General features: G+C 32.6%; 1 protein-coding gene across 1 annotated transcript; it reads right to left on the bottom strand.

Moving 5' to 3' along the window:
- Window positions 1–875: 875 nt before the first annotated feature.
- Window positions 876–13,432, bottom strand: LOC116413393 (uncharacterized). The gene is made up of 6 exons (XM_052901497.1): window positions 13,160–13,432; window positions 10,811–10,888; window positions 9,109–9,268; window positions 2,371–2,435; window positions 1,742–1,901; window positions 876–1,054 (listed from the first exon to the last, which is right to left on the bottom strand). Exons 1-6 carry the CDS (start codon window positions 13,430–13,432, stop codon window positions 876–878), a joined length of 915 nt encoding a protein of 304 aa, XP_052757457.1.
- Window positions 13,433–18,645: the final 5,213 nt, after the last annotated feature.

The raw sequence follows: 18,645 nt of genomic DNA, 5'->3' as shown, positions 1-18,645 counted from the left end.
ATTATTTCTATTCATATTTTATTTAATAATACTTTTTACTCGATAAATATAGTCAACTTATATAATCAACTATATCTAAAAATAAAACGGCCCAAAACATTAGGTGCTAAAGATCGTGTTATTTATAAAAAAAATAAACTTAATTACGATTTTAATGAGTACAAATATGGACGGTATTACAGTCCCTCGAGTAATATATACATAATACAATAATTGGCAGTATACCATTAATGGCAATGATAGCAATGACGAAATAAATAACATTATTAAGTAATTAATGATGAGGAGGTACTGCTTAGGGTTAAGGAAAAGAGGCAAATTATAATTATTGAGTACAGAAGGGAAAAAATGTTGGGGCATTTCATATAATACGACGAACTTATGAACATTATAATAGAAGGTAAAATAGAAGGAAGGAGGGGAAGAGGGAGACCAAGGCATAGTTACATCAGGCGGATCAAGGTAGGAGTTGGTGTCGTGTCGTATCAAGAGGTGAAGAGACTCGCTGAAAATTATAATGAGTGACGAGAGCTCCACCGACAAGAGCGCAGCTCTTAAATAGGATAGATAGATTAAGGACATATACGGAAATTCCATTATTTATTTATTTATTTATTACAACAACTGGATGAGCCTTACAGTCTCCCAAAACGCTCACCCATTATGTATATTAATTTTTTTTTCATTAAAGTAATAAATTTTTATAAGTGAGAACACATACTGTTTTCATAAGGTTCGTTTATGTAATACAAGTAAGATGAATTTCAATGTTTACCAAGCATCGATAATATTTAGGATCAATAGAAGTTTTAAGCCACTTTTAGGATTATCCAATATTTATTTGTGAATATTGAAGGAGTTTTTATACACGACATTCACACGACATGGTTTAGTTGTAAAATGACAACAAGATTGCTAATTACTAATCCGATTATCATGGGTAACAGGTTCATACCAACTGGTAAGGAGGGTAAGAATAACTTCAAGTCCAATGGCTGAGCCGTCACTAGTCGTTGGAAGTCCTTAATGTGTTTCAGTGTTGACAGATCTGGATCTGTAAGTTATTTATTTTTATTTTATTGAAAATGCAGTTATTCACTAATTAAAGTTTTTTTTTAATAGATGGTAATAGAATGATAATCCCGCTTGCGCTAACGGTATAAGCTGGTAAGGCACCAGTGGTGAAAATGAAACGGCAGGTCAGTTAGCCCACCGTGATGAATACACCTGGATTTCAGCACAATAGTTTCCAGGGGGACCACGTGGAGGTCGACTTGATACCAGTCCAGCAATATAGGGTATATTGCTAGCCATGGGACTAGTGGTCCGCATGACTTACAATTCCTTTCCCCCTATTAAAGTTTATTTATAACAACTTTAAAACTGTTTGATTTCTTTTTAGCTGTATTAAGTGATTACGTTGCTAAATCTAAATTGACAAATCTTTTTGTAAACGATAAGATATATTTCCGTATAGTTCCTTATTAATCTGATACAATTAGAGGCACCGATTTTCTTTGTAAAATTTTAATTATAGACACTTGAAATAAATAAAACGTTCATTGCCAACAATAAAATATTATTGTACTTAACAGTAAATAGAAAAATGCGAATCAACGTGTGATCTTTTTCTCGTAATTTATGTTTTTGCTAAGTTTTCTAATAATCTGTCTTTTGTAGGGAACAATAAGATACCTACCTACTATCATTATTCTAATAAATTAAATAGTAGCTTACTTACAATGCTGTAGTAAATTAACATGTAGTTTTGCCAAAGAAATTTTCAGTATGGCCAGTTCATTGGGTAATTTCTGTCCATAGAACATAACTGGAAACGTTGTAGCCGTGTAATAAAATATTAGAGCCATCATTTGCATTGCACCGAAATTGGGGTAGACAACCTGTAAATGATACATTTTATGTTAATTTTATCCAAACAACGATATATGTCGTACGATTTAGTGATTTTGTTTGCTCTGAATACAGATTAATCTAGTTGCGCTTTATACGTTTTTCAAATTCCCGCCAATTTTTAAAATAAATGTTTTTTTTTATTATATGTCAGTGAGCTAAGGAATAATGTTTATTACATTTTTTACTTAGCTCTCAAGAGTAGTTATGTTAAAAGACTAAAGAGTTCTTTATTCCAAATTGAAAATAATAGTTTATTTAGCATTATTAACACATTCAGTGTGAAAAGAAAAAAATTAAATGAAATCCCGGGCGCATTTGATTGTTAATCCAATTTAGTCACGTAACGGACTTGCCTATAATATGCACGTGATTATTGTTCGCATGACAGTAACATATTGACACTTTTGATATGGGTACCTATAAGATTATTAGACTGTAATACAGTTATGTTCTTACCCTTTTTACTAAAACGTTGATGAAACGATAACATATGGTTATATAGTAAATCATGGCTACGATAACTGTAAATAGCATCTGAAATAGTAACAATATAAACATTTATTATTAATGCATAAAATTTTTTTCATGGCTGAAGTTTTTAAAAAATGATTTAAAAAATATTTTATAATAATAAGTTTTAAGAATGTTTGCAATGGAATTACCTATCAATTTTCAAAAACATTTGAATAATTTTCAATATTTCTAATTGATGACAACTTGAGGCAAAACTCGACTAGCTTTATGTAATTTTCTCAACTTGTTTTAGATATATTTATATTCTACATCATTATATTTATTTCACCTTCAAAGGAATGTAATGATTTACCTAAAGAGAATAGAAGCATACAAAAGAAAAAGATCGTGCGTTTATTTGTTATACAAAGTGTGTTCCAAGTACACACATGTTTTGATTATTGCGTACCGCCTGTGCATTATAGCTACCAGGATGAAACTTGTATTAGAAAACAATACTATGGTACATTTATTTTTTCCGCTGTCATACACGTATCAACATCAAAGGGTTCATTCATAGCTGTAGCAAATCTATTAGTCTTTATAATGTTTTCTTTTTAATATGAAATGAGGTATTTTGAATTTGGAATTCTAAATGATGAAAATAAAAAGGAACTAATAGTAGGTTGTATAAGTCATGCTTTTGTCTACTTTATATGACGAATTTGAAAACAACAGCAATAAATTCAAGATTAAGCCTGCGTCACTTTGAACAAAAAACTGTTTCTATGATATCTATGCAACCAGTCCATAGTTATTTTTTTTATAATACTATCGATATTGATATTATGTACAGAGGTATAAGTAGCTTTATAATGCTACGAATATTAGGTTATTTTATTTGCAGGTTGATAAGTGGTTGCATTGATTTATTTTCCAATTTCGTCAATATATAGACAGTAGCGATTTAAGTAATTTACTGTGTACAAGGTAACAAACTTAAAATTATAAATATATATCCTGCTATCAATCCCATAGTCTCTGTTTCCATAATCTGTGTTTCCATTACGCAATTTTTTCTATGCTTATCCTAAATTTTGTCGTCCAAAACTTTCTTTGCAGAAGAATGCACTTTCTAAAACTGTTTTTAGCGTGTGCACTATGTGTCATGTCATAAAGACAAAAAATAAGAACTTAAAACTATTAATATTAGATTAACCTTAGAGAGTAACTAACTAAACTAAGAAATTATATTTTGATTGGGTGCATTATAAATAAATGTTAATAGTTTACCTGTCTACCAAAAGTAACGTTCATATTAATGCAACTCGTCTGCAAAAAACGGTAAATTCTCGTCCAATCTTTAATCCTTTCTTCTGTTAATGAGACAATTGCATCGGCTTTTTGTTTTAATATAAACTTACAAGGTCCCATTATCGTTTTTGTTATGGATTCATTTAATAATTTTAACTGGTTTTCTATTACAATTACCAGTACCAAGTATATGTAGATTTCAATAAGAAATCTAGTTTGTGACCGTGCTTCGGAAATAGCAGCCATAATAAATAAGAAGAGATAAAAATAGTCCTGACCAACGTAGTTGTTTATATACTCTACAAGTTGCCAACTTAAAAAAAAACGTAAAGATATAATCAATATGGCACTAATAACACAATATACATTTATTTCCTTTAATATCTTCTGATATCGGGTATCTGTCTTGAAGGAAGTGTGAGCTCCATAAATATTTTTAAGTAATTCATCAAAAGACTTTGAATGTTGAAGGCTTCCAAGTATAGTCGCAAAATTGTGAATCAAATTGACATTTAGAAAAAAAATTGTCAATACCGATAATCCATCCACGAAGTTAATGACTAAAGACAACGATGTAAAATTTTTTATGAATATCAATAGAATTAGAAATAATTCAATAACAATATGCGCAATGGTATAATATTTTTTCCTACCATTTAAAGTGTGGAAATTATGATAGATACATAAAGTGTTTCCAATAAATATTAATGATTGAATAGATTTGATTTTAGGCATTCTTTATAAATATTTGATACACTTGTAACTTGTGAAGGCTAACACCAAAATAAATGGAATTAACCATGAAGTGACAATAAAATAAAAACATCGTACATTTACTTGATTATATTTCAATCACTTATTCTAAGGACAAGGTGATTGATTGGGGGTTCTAGTTGTTAAATGTTATATATATACATACGCTATATTTATATGTTAGTATAATTATACTATATACATTCTATTTAATTTTTATTCAATAAATTAATTACAATGAAATTTATGTTCGATTTTAAATTAATTAGAAGCACTAATAAGATTTTTAGGTGTATTTTTTTTATTTAAGCAACTGCTTCTGTCTATAAATGCAACAACTAAAATTATACATTATAGCATTTTTTTTAAAGTTATTTATTTACATTTTATTGCACCATTTATAAAATAATAAATACAGTTAATTTTAATGAGAAATGATACAAAAGGCGGCCTTATCACTTAACAATCTCTTCCAGACAACCTTTGAGTTAATTAAATACTGTACAAAACTTAGGGTACACATGATGTAATAGCTTCGGGCTATCACAATATTTACTTTATTTAGAATATACCTATGGCATAAAATATTGAGATTACAGTTAGCGAATTTAATTCCTTACGGAATTTTCTATCAGTTTGCCAATCAGGTGGCTAATTGAAAACAGATATTAAAGGATTTACGGAGTCTCTAATAGATAAAGGATGTATCGACAAATTTATTATTAGTTTAAACGGCGTGGTTTAATTGCAAAATAACAACGAGATTACTTAATATGAATCCAAAAGATATCGGCAAGAGTATCATGCCGATGGGTAAGGATGATAAAAATAATTTAAGTTCCATAGGTTGTGTCATCACAAGATGTTGGAAGTCTTTAAGGGATTTCAGTGTAAATGTTTTTGAATCTGAAATAGAATTACTATTAATAATTTTTTCAAGCTGTAAAAAACTATTTTAATTAACGTACGATAAGTTATTTAACAGCGATTGTATTTATTTAAATGTCTATCTTTACGCAACGTCGTTCGCGGTGTAGGCAGAGAAAATCGAGTGTTAATAGCCTTCAGGTTTAGACATGTTTCACTTAACAACTTTACAACTGGTTTCCTCGACTACACGATGTTTGGAAAAACGCTTCACTCCCGTTCAGCAAGTACCAGAGGGAAACTTTGTACAAAAGTTGTTTGCTTGGGCACCTCTGTCCCATTCGTGTTTCTACTCTAAAGCAGTTGTGTTTGGCTGTGTTTCGGTTTGAAGGTTGGGATATGACAGTGAATTTACAGGGTACAGAGGAATAACATCTGAGTCCTCAGGAGTGGCAACGCGTGGGGGGATCATGGGCGAAACAGTATACTCTGTTATTTCCATGCTACTGCTCATGTGTATAGGCGACGGTTACCACTTTCCATCCGATGGGCCGTCAGCTTGTTTGCCATTCTAAGTAGCATAAATAAGTACATGTCTATTTGATTATGATAGGTTGGCCCGGACATATGCATTATTCCACGTTCGCAATTCGCATTGTTGCTGTCAAATTTATGTAAAAAAAAACTTAGTATTTAAATAGCAGCTAATCGTATATGGCTTGGCACTTACATTTCTGTAGTAATAAAATATGTAGCTTCGCCAAAGAAGTTACTAATTTCTTTGAATTATTTGACAGTTTTTGTGCATAGAAAATAATTGGAATCGCTAAACCTATGTAATAAAATAACATAATAGTCATCTGTGTAGAGCCATATAGGGATAGTAAACCTGTAAACGGTATAAAAATATTATTGTTGAAATTTTCCAAAGTACACATTATATTTTAATGTAAGAACGCCCGGATTAACATACGAGTATGTGTATTTCGACTAATGTTGGTACCACCTAGATTCTAGGTTTTTATTTCAAGATTTCCTTCTTACGTACTATGTAGTGTATTGTGATTTGTTCCCCTAATCGCCTCTACTAACATTATTATATTGTAGGATTTATATGAGATAAATCTGCAGTAATATAATATACTAGTATCTACTTACCTTCTTATTCATAAAAAGTCAAACGTCTATAACTATTTTGTTATTGTAGTGTAGTAAGTTTTTATTTTTTTATTTTATTTTATCCGAAATACCTATGTGTAAATTTGTTTGTGAGGAGACATATATAAATATATTATTATTATATTATATTATATATTAACCTAAATTTTCAATTTGAGAGAAAGTGACAAAACGTTCTAATACCCCTTATAACGGCATTTCAAAAAAATATGCTTATAAATATTTAAAAGGTCGGCAACGCACAAGCAATTTCTCTCGGATTGCAAGTATTTATGGGCGACGTTAGTCGATTCCATGTGGAATCGGATCGTCTGCTTTTTTGCCTTCCTAACAAAAAAAGGTATTGTCACTTACGCTCAAATTGAGAGTTTTAGTTATAAGAGAATTTTATGTATGAAATCTTATTTCGTACCTGTTTAACTACCACATTTATTAACCGGTAACTTATGGTTATGTGGTACATTATGGCTATGAGAAATGAAAATAAAATCTAAAATGCGAAATAGTTTATTAATATGAAGTACTACTAATATTAACAATTTTAGAAAAAAAAGAATATTCATGTAACAAGTAATTGGAATAAAAACAAAATACAGTAATTTCACTTACAAACGAACTGAGAGAAGGGAAAATACAAACTTACCTCTTTACCGAAACATATATTCATAAATTTGCAACTTGTCAGCAAATAATGATACATAGTCGTCCAATCTTTGATTCTTTTTTTAGTCAACAAGACAAATGGCTTTGGTCGGCCAATTTGTAAGGATTCACAAGAATGTGTTATGATTTCTCTTACAGATTTATTCAAGAACCCTAACTGATTTTGTATTACAATATTAAGTGTCAAGTACATGTGTGTAACAATAAGGAAGCGAGCTTGTGACCAAGATTCGGATATAATCACCACATATAATAATAATAATAAGATATGGAAATAATCAGAACTAATATACCATTGATTACACAAAACATATTTAAATTTCTTAATATTTTTTGATAAAGAACATTTGAGTTGAAGAACGCTTGCGCGCCATAAATGCTTTTAAGTAAATGCTCAAAAGATTTTGAATGTTGAACGCTACCAAGTATGATTGTATAATTGTAAATTAAATTTATAATTTGAAAAATAATTGTCATTGTAACCATCTCACCGATAGATTCAAGAAATTCTATGATCATCGACGTAACGTTAATTAAAAATTTGATTAGAATTAAAATCAATTCTATAATTATATGTAAACTGGCGATATATATTTTTCTTCTTTTTAAAGTACGGAAATTATGATAAATACATAAAATATTTTCAATAAACATAAGTGATTGAATTGCTTTAATTTTATTATGATTAATCTTATATATAAAATTCTAGTGTCACGGTGTTTGTTACCAAACTCTTCCGAAACGGCTTTACTGATTTTTATGAAATTTTGTGTGCATATTGGGTAGGTCTGAGAATCGGCCAACATCTATTTTTATACCCCTCAATGATAAGGGTAACCCTCCCCAAAAAAAAAATATTTTTTTGAGAAATTTTTAAATTTTTTTTTATTATGTTTTAGCATTGAAAAATATATACAACCTCAAATTTTCACCGTTTTAAAGTCGATTGCTTGGGTACCTCTGTCTCATTCGTGTTTCAACCGTGAAGCAGTTGTGTTTGCATGGCTGTGTTTCGGTTTGAAGGGTGGGATATGGCGTGAATTTACTGGGTACAGAGGAATAACACCTGAGTCTCACCTGAGTCACCTGAACAATGATCCAATATTTGAAGCGATATCTTAGATACTCAGTTCGTCTTTGCTCCCCATTACATCATGGAATATGGTGAGGTCGAAAAATTATTGTTTACAATAGACATAACAGATGTTTACATAAAGAAACATTTACAACTGACTTCAAAAATTCTTAATTTTTTTTCTTCTCTTTCAATTCGATTCTATTTTTTAATATTTGCTAACTCATTACTCCGTTAGTTGTGAATCGATTTGAAATTTTATATTTTTTATTTGAAAGGATATATGTACTTAGTAATTGGTCCTAAAAAGATAATAGAAATTTTATCAAAATCGGTTCAGTAGTTTAGTTTTTAAATTAAAATAACTGGTTTTTATTATAATTGAAGTTTAATATTTTTTGTAGAACACAAATTGCTGTGTATGCCTGGTATATAATAGGCCACCCCTTTCTATCACATGAGTGTCATAAAAGGCGACTAAGGGAATTTAATGGTCGAGGGAAGAGCAGCAGCGTCCTTAAAACATCACCAAAGCCTAACTACGACTGCCGACCGACTTGCCAAGCGCGGCGACTATTGACCCCCCTTATGGGAGAGGCCTATGTCCAGCAGTGGACAATTAACGGCTGATATAATAATATAAAATTAAGTAGTTCCGTTATAGAAATATAAATATTGGTATATAAGCAATATTTAGTAATACAAGAATAATGTTATTATTATATCAACGCGTTAGTGATCTTTTAAGAAGGATGCTGCTGTCCATCCCTCGACCATTAAGTTCTAATAGTCATTTCTTACGACATTTACGAAAAAGGAAGGGGTGGCCTATTCTATGCCGGGGCTGAACATTATGTCGCGACTAAAGAGTACAAGAATAACGTACTTACAGTTTATTAACAAAGTGTTGTGTAACCTCGCCAAAGAAGTTATTAATAATGTCATTCGGTTGGCCAATTTCTGTCCGTGGTACATAATGGGTAATATTACTACAGCGTAATAACATAACGTCAGTGACATATTTGTACCACTTAAATAACGATATTGGGTCTGGAAATTGTATGATATAGTCTGTTAATTAATATGCAGATGAAGTTTCTTACTGTTAATTTTTTTATACTACGAAGGCGGCAAACAAGCATACAGCCCGTTTGAAGTTAAACAATTACTGTAGTCTATGGATGCCTGCAACACGTTAGTTACGTGAGTTAGCGTGCGGTGTACCAGTAAAAATCTGTCTTTGGTCGTTTAACTGGTGTATTGCTGTAAGGAACCAAGAAGATTGATCTTCTTTTCAACCGAGATTCCAAAGGAGGTTCTCAATTGCTTTATTTTTTTTTCATGTCTTTGTTACCTTATAACGTTAGTTGTAAACCGATTTCAAAGATTATTTTTTTATCTGAAAGAATATACTCACAGATATTAAAATAATATTAAAATCGTTTCAGTACTTTAGTATTCAAATCAAAATGTCTGGTTTTGTCAAAATTGAAGTCGCATTTCGTGGAACATAATCTTGAATTATTATAGAGAAAGACCAAGAAAGCAGTTCATAATCAAAATTTTTAACTGCTTTCAGTTATTGCTTACTAATAAGTGGTTTACATAGCAGACATAACAGAAACCTAAAAGACCCATTACTTTTTTTAAGGTTCTATATTGAAAAGTTAAAAAGAAGTACTGTGATGCAATTTTACCCGTCCGTCTGTTCGTCACAGTGCTATATAAGATGTCAAATTAATATTAATGCAATCGAAATGAAATTTAGTAATGAAAAGTTTAAACATAGTCGATGTACTTCTACTTTTAAAGAAATAATAAAAAAAAATTACATATATTTTGATAATTCTTAATTAATGATCACAATATTTGACGTGGAGTTGAATTTGCAATCGATAGAGCAGTATTAGTTGATCCATCTTGAAATATTTTTTCAGACATTTAAGTAGCATACCAGCTTAACCTCATGTTTGAGGTTATCATCGACTTCTTGATATATTTAATTCCCAAGCCGAAATGAAAGGCATTAATTTCAATGAATCAGCCACCTTTTTCCTAAGTCCTTTTCACCAGAGGGAGACTTTGTACAAAGGTCGATTGCTTGGGTACCTCTGTCCCATTCGTGATTCTACTGTGAAGCAGTTGTGTTTGCATGGCAGTGTTTCGGTTTGAAGGGTGGGATATGGCGTGAATTTACAGGGTACAGAGGAATAACACCTGAGTCCTCAGGAATGGCAACGCATGGAAGGTATCATGGGCGAAACAGTATACTCTGTTATATCCATGCTACTGCTCATTGTCTTTAGGCGACGGTTACCACTTTCCATCAGGAGGGCCGTCAGCTTGTTTGCCATTCTAAGTTGTATAAAAAAAAGTCCACTGCTAAACATAGATTTCCCCTGTAGATTGCCATTGGGAACGGGTCCCATGCCATCTGCGTACATTAATATCCTGCAATGCCATTGAGGTTGTCACTCCATCTAATGGTGTCCTATACTGCGCTTGTTCATATGAGTTCGTCGCTAAAGAATCTTTCTTTCCTATCGGTAATCATTGATTAATTTAATATTAATCTAAAATTATTTTTCATACCTTTTTAACTACAATGGTAATAAGACGGTAGCATATTATTATACTATTTATTGAAGCCATCATGAACGAAAACATTATCTGAAACAAAATACACGCGATCAATAAAGAATAAACGAGTTTACGTATCTGAGACATTGTTTGAACTTCGATCACTTTGTGTAATACAACAAATTTATTTGTTATGAATACATTGCACGACTCCCGTGAATATAAACAGTAGTTTTTTTAAAGGATGATAATGGAATGGTAGCCCCGCCTGCGCAATCGGTATACACTGGCGGGGCACCAGTGAAAGGTGATAGGTGAGGACGAAAAGGCAGGTCGGTTAGCCCATCGTGACGAATTCAACAATAAATTAGTCACGATAGTTTCCAGGGGAAACCGCGTGGAAGTCGACATGACAGGGCTTGCTAGCAATGGGGCTATTAGTCTCCATTACTGATAATCCCTTTCCCCCAAAAGTTAGTAGTAGTGAGTATATAACATGGTTAACCTTAAATATTATTCAAAACTTAAAAATTTTGGGTAGGCATAATAGGGTTAGTTTGGTATGTGTCCCTAAACACAAAGGAATTAAAGGTAATGAAAGGGCCAATAAGTTGGCGAGAAGGGGCTTAAATTAAAAAATGATAGATCCTAAACCATATGTTGCACTTGCATCAAATGTTGTTAATTCTGCCCTTGAGGAGTATGTGAAGAAAAAATAGCAAAACGAATGGAAAACTGGAGGGGTCTTAGACATTCTAAAAAGTTCTTAAACGACAGTGCTGAGGGATGGGATAAACTCATGTACAGCGGTGGCTGACAACAGGCTAGACTCATTATGGGTGCCCTAACTGAACATATGTCAATAAGGCATATACTATACAAGTTGGGTCTATCTTCAGACACATTGTGCAGACTGTGAGGTGCGAAATCGGAATCCATGGAACATTTGATGTGCAACTGTCATTCATTGGCAAGTATGCGAATGAGTCTACTGGGAACGGCTTTTCCAGAGCTAGGAGACTGCAGATATCTTAAACCGCGGGATATAGTTAAGGTAACATATAGGATCTATGAAATGATGGTATAAGGCAGAGGGAAGTACAAAAGATCCTGATAGATCGACGTGCAAGGGCTTAACTGACCCCATATACGAATATAAGATAAGATAGTATATAATTTTATTATTATTATAACTGAACGATTTCACCTTATGGCATTCGCAAAGTTTTATAGCATTATTTATGTGCAATTATGGAACGTTATACTTTATAGGGTGATTTAGCGAACAAATTTTATGCAGGTAATCTTTATTTATAAAGTTCTATTAAACAGACACACATACACACGCACTAAATACGCACACACACACACACACACACACACACACACACACACACACACACAGAGAGAGAGAGAGAGAGAGAGATACAAAAGCACACGCACACGCGCACGCATACGCGCGGTTTCATAGTGTGAATTGCATTAGATATATACCTACCAGATTAATTGTGATTATTTGTATACATCACAAATAATCACAATTAATCTACTATGATATATCTATATAAATATTAGTAGTTCCCGCGACTTTACTCGCATTTATCAGTATATAGAGCAGTCTATATTTACATATACAACGGGTAGATTAACTTGGTTAGTTAGGTTAAGTATTTCCAACTTACGTTTAAATCTGTTCAGCTTAAACAAGCATGATTGAGTAACAAGGATATAAACTAAGGATGGGTAATATATAGTTATATCTATATATCGTAGTAATAGCTGTATATTGCCCAATAAAAAGTATGTTATATATCGGTTTTCCAATGTATAATATTGAAATAAAGCAACTGTTAGAAACATTTAGTTAAATCTGCCTGGCATAGGCGTTATGGAAATGGCTTTTTCCGCCATCATTTCAGAAGAACCAATATATAAATATCGGAGTGGTACAGATATTACCCATGCCTAATACAAACTCCTGGGGGGAAAGGATTTTTAGTAATGAGGAGGTTAGTCCCCATTGCCATTAATATACCCTATCAGGTGAACCTCTACGCGGTTCCGCCTGGAAACCATCGCGACTAATTTGTTGTGGAATTCATCACGATAGGCTAACTGAAATTCCTTTTTATCCTTACCAATCGTCCCTTACTGGTGCCCTGCCAGTGTATACTGTTAGCTCAGGCGAGGTATTATCCCATTACCATCCATAAAAAAAAAAACCTTTACAAACTTTCATGTTTACAATAATAGGTAATATTATTACCGGCGTTTAAATGGGCAAAAAATAACTTCAATATGGAGATACAGTATTAAAAAAGTTTTTTAAATCAATAAATAGATAAGTTGGCAAATATTTACCTGTGTTCCAAAACATTTATTTATATTCTTGCAACTTGTCCGTAAATGGCGATAGATAGTCAACCAATCCTTAACAATTGTTGTACTTAATTCATGTATCGACTTAGTTCTGTTTGTTTTTAAAGTGCTTTGTTTATACACTTTTATTTTTATCGTATCAGACAAATATTTGACAAGACACCTCAATTGGGCATCCAGTACAATAATAAGTATCAGGAACATGTTCAGTTCGATTAAAAAACGAGCCTGCGAACACGTCTCATACGCGTTCATGACAAACACTGGTATGAATTCGGAATAACTTGTAGACTTTATTAATTGATTGAAAACAGACCGGGAAGATATTATGCGTAGAGCTATAAAGAATATCAGATGTAGGATACACCAAATGTTCAACTTTTTAAACAATTTCCTATAGTTGCGATCGATTTTACAAAAACTATGTACTTGATTTATACTTTTAAGTGTCATATAGAAACATTGTGAATGTCGATAAATTCCTATTAATGTTGTAAAGGTATATGTAAAGAAAATTGTGTGCAATGCGACGAAGAACAACGACATATCCCCGATCTTAAAAAATGTGCCGTTTACAATAATTATCAGAGACCTAACATATAATGCGGAAGTAATGAATAATTCTATAAAAATTCGACTACTGATTAAATACTTTTTTCTTTCACTATAAGTATAAAAGTTGTGATATATGCACAATATATTTGCGACAAACACTAAACTGTTTATAATTTTAATTTTACACTTCATGTCTATTGAAATAAGAGTCTATGCTGCAGTGTCTGCTAGTCGAATGATACTCTTAATTTAATTAAATGATATTATTTATAGTTATGGACATTTAATTAATTCTGGAGGCAGACGAAATTTAATATTATCATAGCATTATTTGTATAATTCTATGGTGACGTTTCTACAGAGTTCATGCTAGCGCTAGGTTTTTGAAATAACAATGTATTACTATAGCAGTTGTATCACGCGACTTTGCCCACGTAAAATAGGATAACGAGTATTCTATGTCTCATCTAGGATAGATAGATAGATAGATAGATAATTTATTTGCATCACTTACAGCACAAAAACAGCAAAAGATACAAAAGCAAAGTGAAAAAAGATAAAAAAAAGATACATGTACAAAAGATTAAAACAGTAATACAAAATGGCCACAACTCAGCTTTTTGCTTTGCCCTAAAAAGAGCATGAGTTGTATGCGTTGTATTGTTGTTGTTGTTAGTTGTATTCTAGCACACCTGCAATTACTGAATTTCCTTTAATTTCATTAATCCGTTTGTGTCAAAATTTTGTGATAATCTGTGTTGTGCCGCCAAATAGTTGTTGTCTGTCTGGATGATCAAATTTTTATATTCGTATTGAATTATAATATTACAGTACAATTACAAAAAAAGATAAATCATTAATAATTTGTTATATTTTAACATTTTATAAATATAATAAAAATTAAATAAATATAATATTTTTACATTTTAAAATATCAAGTAGTTATTACGAAATTTGGCATAGGTAAAAGTAATATTTGGTATGGAGAAATGTTTAAATCAAGACATTTCTTCATTATAGGTTCAGTTGCAAAGAAAGGCAGGCCAATCATTCATTCATTGTATATTTTAAGTGCATATGTTAATAAGCAATATTTTTGTTAATTCTAAATCGATTTTTATAACCATTTTATCGAGAGATTTACTTGTATTACTTTTGTGTTTGCTTTTTTATGGGTGATAATGGAATTGTAACCTAGCTTGCGTTAATGGTTTACGCTGGGGGGTACCAGTGAGAAATGATAGGGAGAATGAAAAGGCAGGTCAGTTAGACCATCGTGATGAATGCATCTGATATTAAGCACGATAGTTTCTAGGGGGGACCACGTGGAGGTCGACCATCCAGGGTATATTGCTAGTAATGGGACTAGTAATTCGCATTACTAATAATCGCTTAAATTACTAACGTGTTTCCATCCCATATTAATTTTGGCAAGACTTAAATCAGTTTATTATGGAACAAATAGACTTCATTTTTAGCCGTGTGGTTCCGCCATAGAATAGTTCACCCCTTATTTTCTGCGAGTGTCCTAAGAGGCGACTGAGGGTACTTATAGTGATGGGCAGCAGCGTCCCTTTGAAATCATCACCAAAAGCCAAACTGTGGTAACAACCACACACACACAATCCGCATAGCAAGCGTGGTACCTACTGGCAAAACTCCTCTTATGGGGAAAGTTTATGTTCAAGCAGTGGACAGTTAATGGCTGATACACCAATTATAGGGGGAAAGGAATTGTTAGCAATGGAATTTGACAACCCCATTGCTAATAATATGCCCTATTAGGTCGACCTCCACTTAGTTCCCCCTGGAAACCATCGTGAACAATTCTTGTTAAATTCGTCACGATGGGCTAACTGACCTCCTTCATCCTCACCTATCATCCTTCATTGGTGTATTCCGATAGCGCGGGTGGGGTTACCATTCCATTATCAACTATGAAAAAAGATACACCAATTGTGGATCAAATGCTTAAATCATCAAAAGAAAACGCTTTTGTAAGATGATTTTTTTAATATTTAATATTTTATTCATAATACTATATTACAATAATATTTAATTATAATTTATAATACATTATTGAATTGTAAAGCGATTACAACATATCCGATTATGAATCCAAGCGATGTTGGGAGTAGATTCATTCGAATATGTAGAGTTGGTAGCAGTTTTAACTCCAACGGTTGAGATGTTACTAGATGTTTTAGATCTTTAACTGGTTTCAATATAGCTAGGTCTGGATCTGGAAATATGTTTTATTACATTAAATACGTTAATCACATCTCCCATATTTAGAACTAACAAAATTTTTCATCGTGCCTCTCACCAAATTGTTTATAATTACTCCTCTCCATCCAAAGGTCGCCTGGAAGAGATCGCTCTTAGCGATAAGGTCGCCCATTGTTTTCTCATTGTGATTATTTCTTGTAATTATTTATATTTATAATAAGTTTACTATTGTAATCTTTTGGAGGAAACAATAAATCTATCTATTTATCTATACGTTGAAATTATTGAATAAAGGTAATTAAAATTAAAGGAAAATTAAACAAATAAGGTAGCTTTTTTATTAGTTATTTCGATTTACTACATTAACACAAATAAGTACGCACAGACTTTAAAATACCTAATGTTATATATACATATATTTATATGGGAACACAAGCGTTCTACTCATTGAAATACTAGTACATAAATAAAATCAATTATATTATTGATTTTACTTGTTATACTGCTTAGTAGCCATGTGATTCCGGCATAAAACAGGCCATCCCTTCTTTTCCTGTGGATGTTGTAAGAGGCGACTAAGGGACTTTAATGATCGTGGCATAGGCAGCAGTGACCCATTTAAAATATCATTATAGTCTGGCCTTTACCAGAGGGAGACTTTGTACAAAAGTCGATTGCTTAGGTACCTCTGTCCCATTCGTGTTTCAACCGTGAAGCCGTTGTGTATGGGTGTGTTTCAGTTTGAAGGGTGGGATATGGCGTGAATTTACTGGGTACAGAGAAATAACACCTGACTCCTCAGGAATGGCAACACATGGGGGACATCATGGACGAAACAATATACTCTGTTATGTCCATGGTACTGCTCATGTCTATAGGCGACGGTTACCACTTTCCATCATGTGGGACATCAGCTTGTTTGCCATTCTAAGTGGTATAAAAAAAATTCTAACTATGGTTGCCAACCCGCCTGTGAAGCGTGGCGATTACTGGAAAACCCCTCTTATTGGAGTAGGCTTTTTTAAATTTTGGTATTATGAATCGTCACCTAGTAAACTTTATTTTATGGATGAAAATGGACTGGTAAACCTGCTTGCGTTATCGGTATACATTGGCGAGGCATCAATGAGAGATAAGGACGAAAGCAGGTCAGTTGGCCCATTGTGACTAATTGTCATTATTGTTTCTAGGGGGAATCGTGTGGAGGGCCACTGATAGGCTATATTGGTAGTAATGTGGCTGTTACATACTGTTACTAACAATACCTTTCCCCCCGTTACCCAGTGGAGAATGTATTTAGGTATTATATCCACCGAGTATACTTTAGTAATGACAAGATTTAATAAATAATAATATACTTACAATTTAATAACAAATCATTGTGTAACCTTGTCAAGGAAATTTTTAACAACGACGTTTGATTGGATAATTTCTGCCCATAGAACATAATGGGCAATATTAATGCATTGTAATAAATTAACGTAAATGTCATCTCAACGCCGCTAAAGTGTCGATATTTTGTCTGTAAAGAATTTGTTATTTTGATCTTTAGTTGACCATTATCATCTTTTAAGACTTTTGACAACTGCAGATTCTAATAGAATGACAAACAAACTAATGTTATACCTGATGGAAGTAACTGTCGCCCATAGACGTAAACAGCACCATGGATATTGTAGAATTTACTGTACAAAAGTCGATTGTTTAGGTACCTCTGTCCCATTCGTGTTTCAACCGTGTAGCAGTTGTGTTTGCATGGCTGTGTTTCGGTTTGAAGGGTGGGATATGGTGTGAATTTACTGGGTATAGAGGAATAACACCTGAGTCCTTAGGAATGGCAACGTATGGGCGAAACAGTATACTCTAATATGTCCATGGTACTGCTCATGTCTATAGGCGACGGTTTCCACTTTCCATCAGGTAGGCCGTCAGCTTGTTTGCCATTCTAAGTTGTATATAAAAAAAACAACAACAATAGTACTCCATGTACGATGTCATTTTTGAGACTTTATGCTATGCCTTTACAGCTTTGTACAAGTTATATTGTACAAAGCTTCCCTCGGGAAAAGTCATTATAATTATATCAGCTGTTAAACGTCCATTGCTGAACATGGGTCTCACCCATTAGGGGGTTTTGTCACTTGGCAGGTGAATTTGCATCTGTAGTTAGGCTTTGGTGATGTTATAACAGTGATTCGGCTGCCCATATCTCGATGATTATCTGAGTCGTTTCTTACGACACCCACGAGAAAGGAAGGGGTGGCCCATTCTTTGCCAGGGCCAGGCTTAATCAGAAAAAATATTAAATATAAAAAAAAATCTCCAGACCTCTTTTATTATACCGGTTATTAAACGGTAGCATACAATGATATAATATATCGATGCCACCATGAATGTGAACAGAATCTGAAACAAAATATAACAGACTATAAAGTTCTTAAATTTCTGAAGTGAGGCAATATATACATATATATATATATTAGACAGCCAAATATTTACCTGGGAACCAAAACATTTATTTATATTCTTACAACTTGTTACTATATAACGATAAATAGTCGACCAATCTTGAATTTTCGTTATACTTATTTCATTAGACAACTTCATTGTGACGGATTGTAAAGTATTACGTTGGTGTGCTTTCATTGTATCAGATAAAGATGTGTTAAGACAACTCAATTGAA

This window comes from Galleria mellonella, unplaced genomic scaffold (genome assembly GCF_026898425.1).
Source record: "Galleria mellonella isolate WM207_F2 unplaced genomic scaffold, CSIRO_AGI_GalMel_v1 utg78, whole genome shotgun sequence".
Taxonomy (NCBI): Eukaryota; Metazoa; Arthropoda; class Insecta; order Lepidoptera; family Pyralidae; genus Galleria; species Galleria mellonella.
This window is presented reverse-complemented; position numbering and strand designations above follow the sequence as displayed.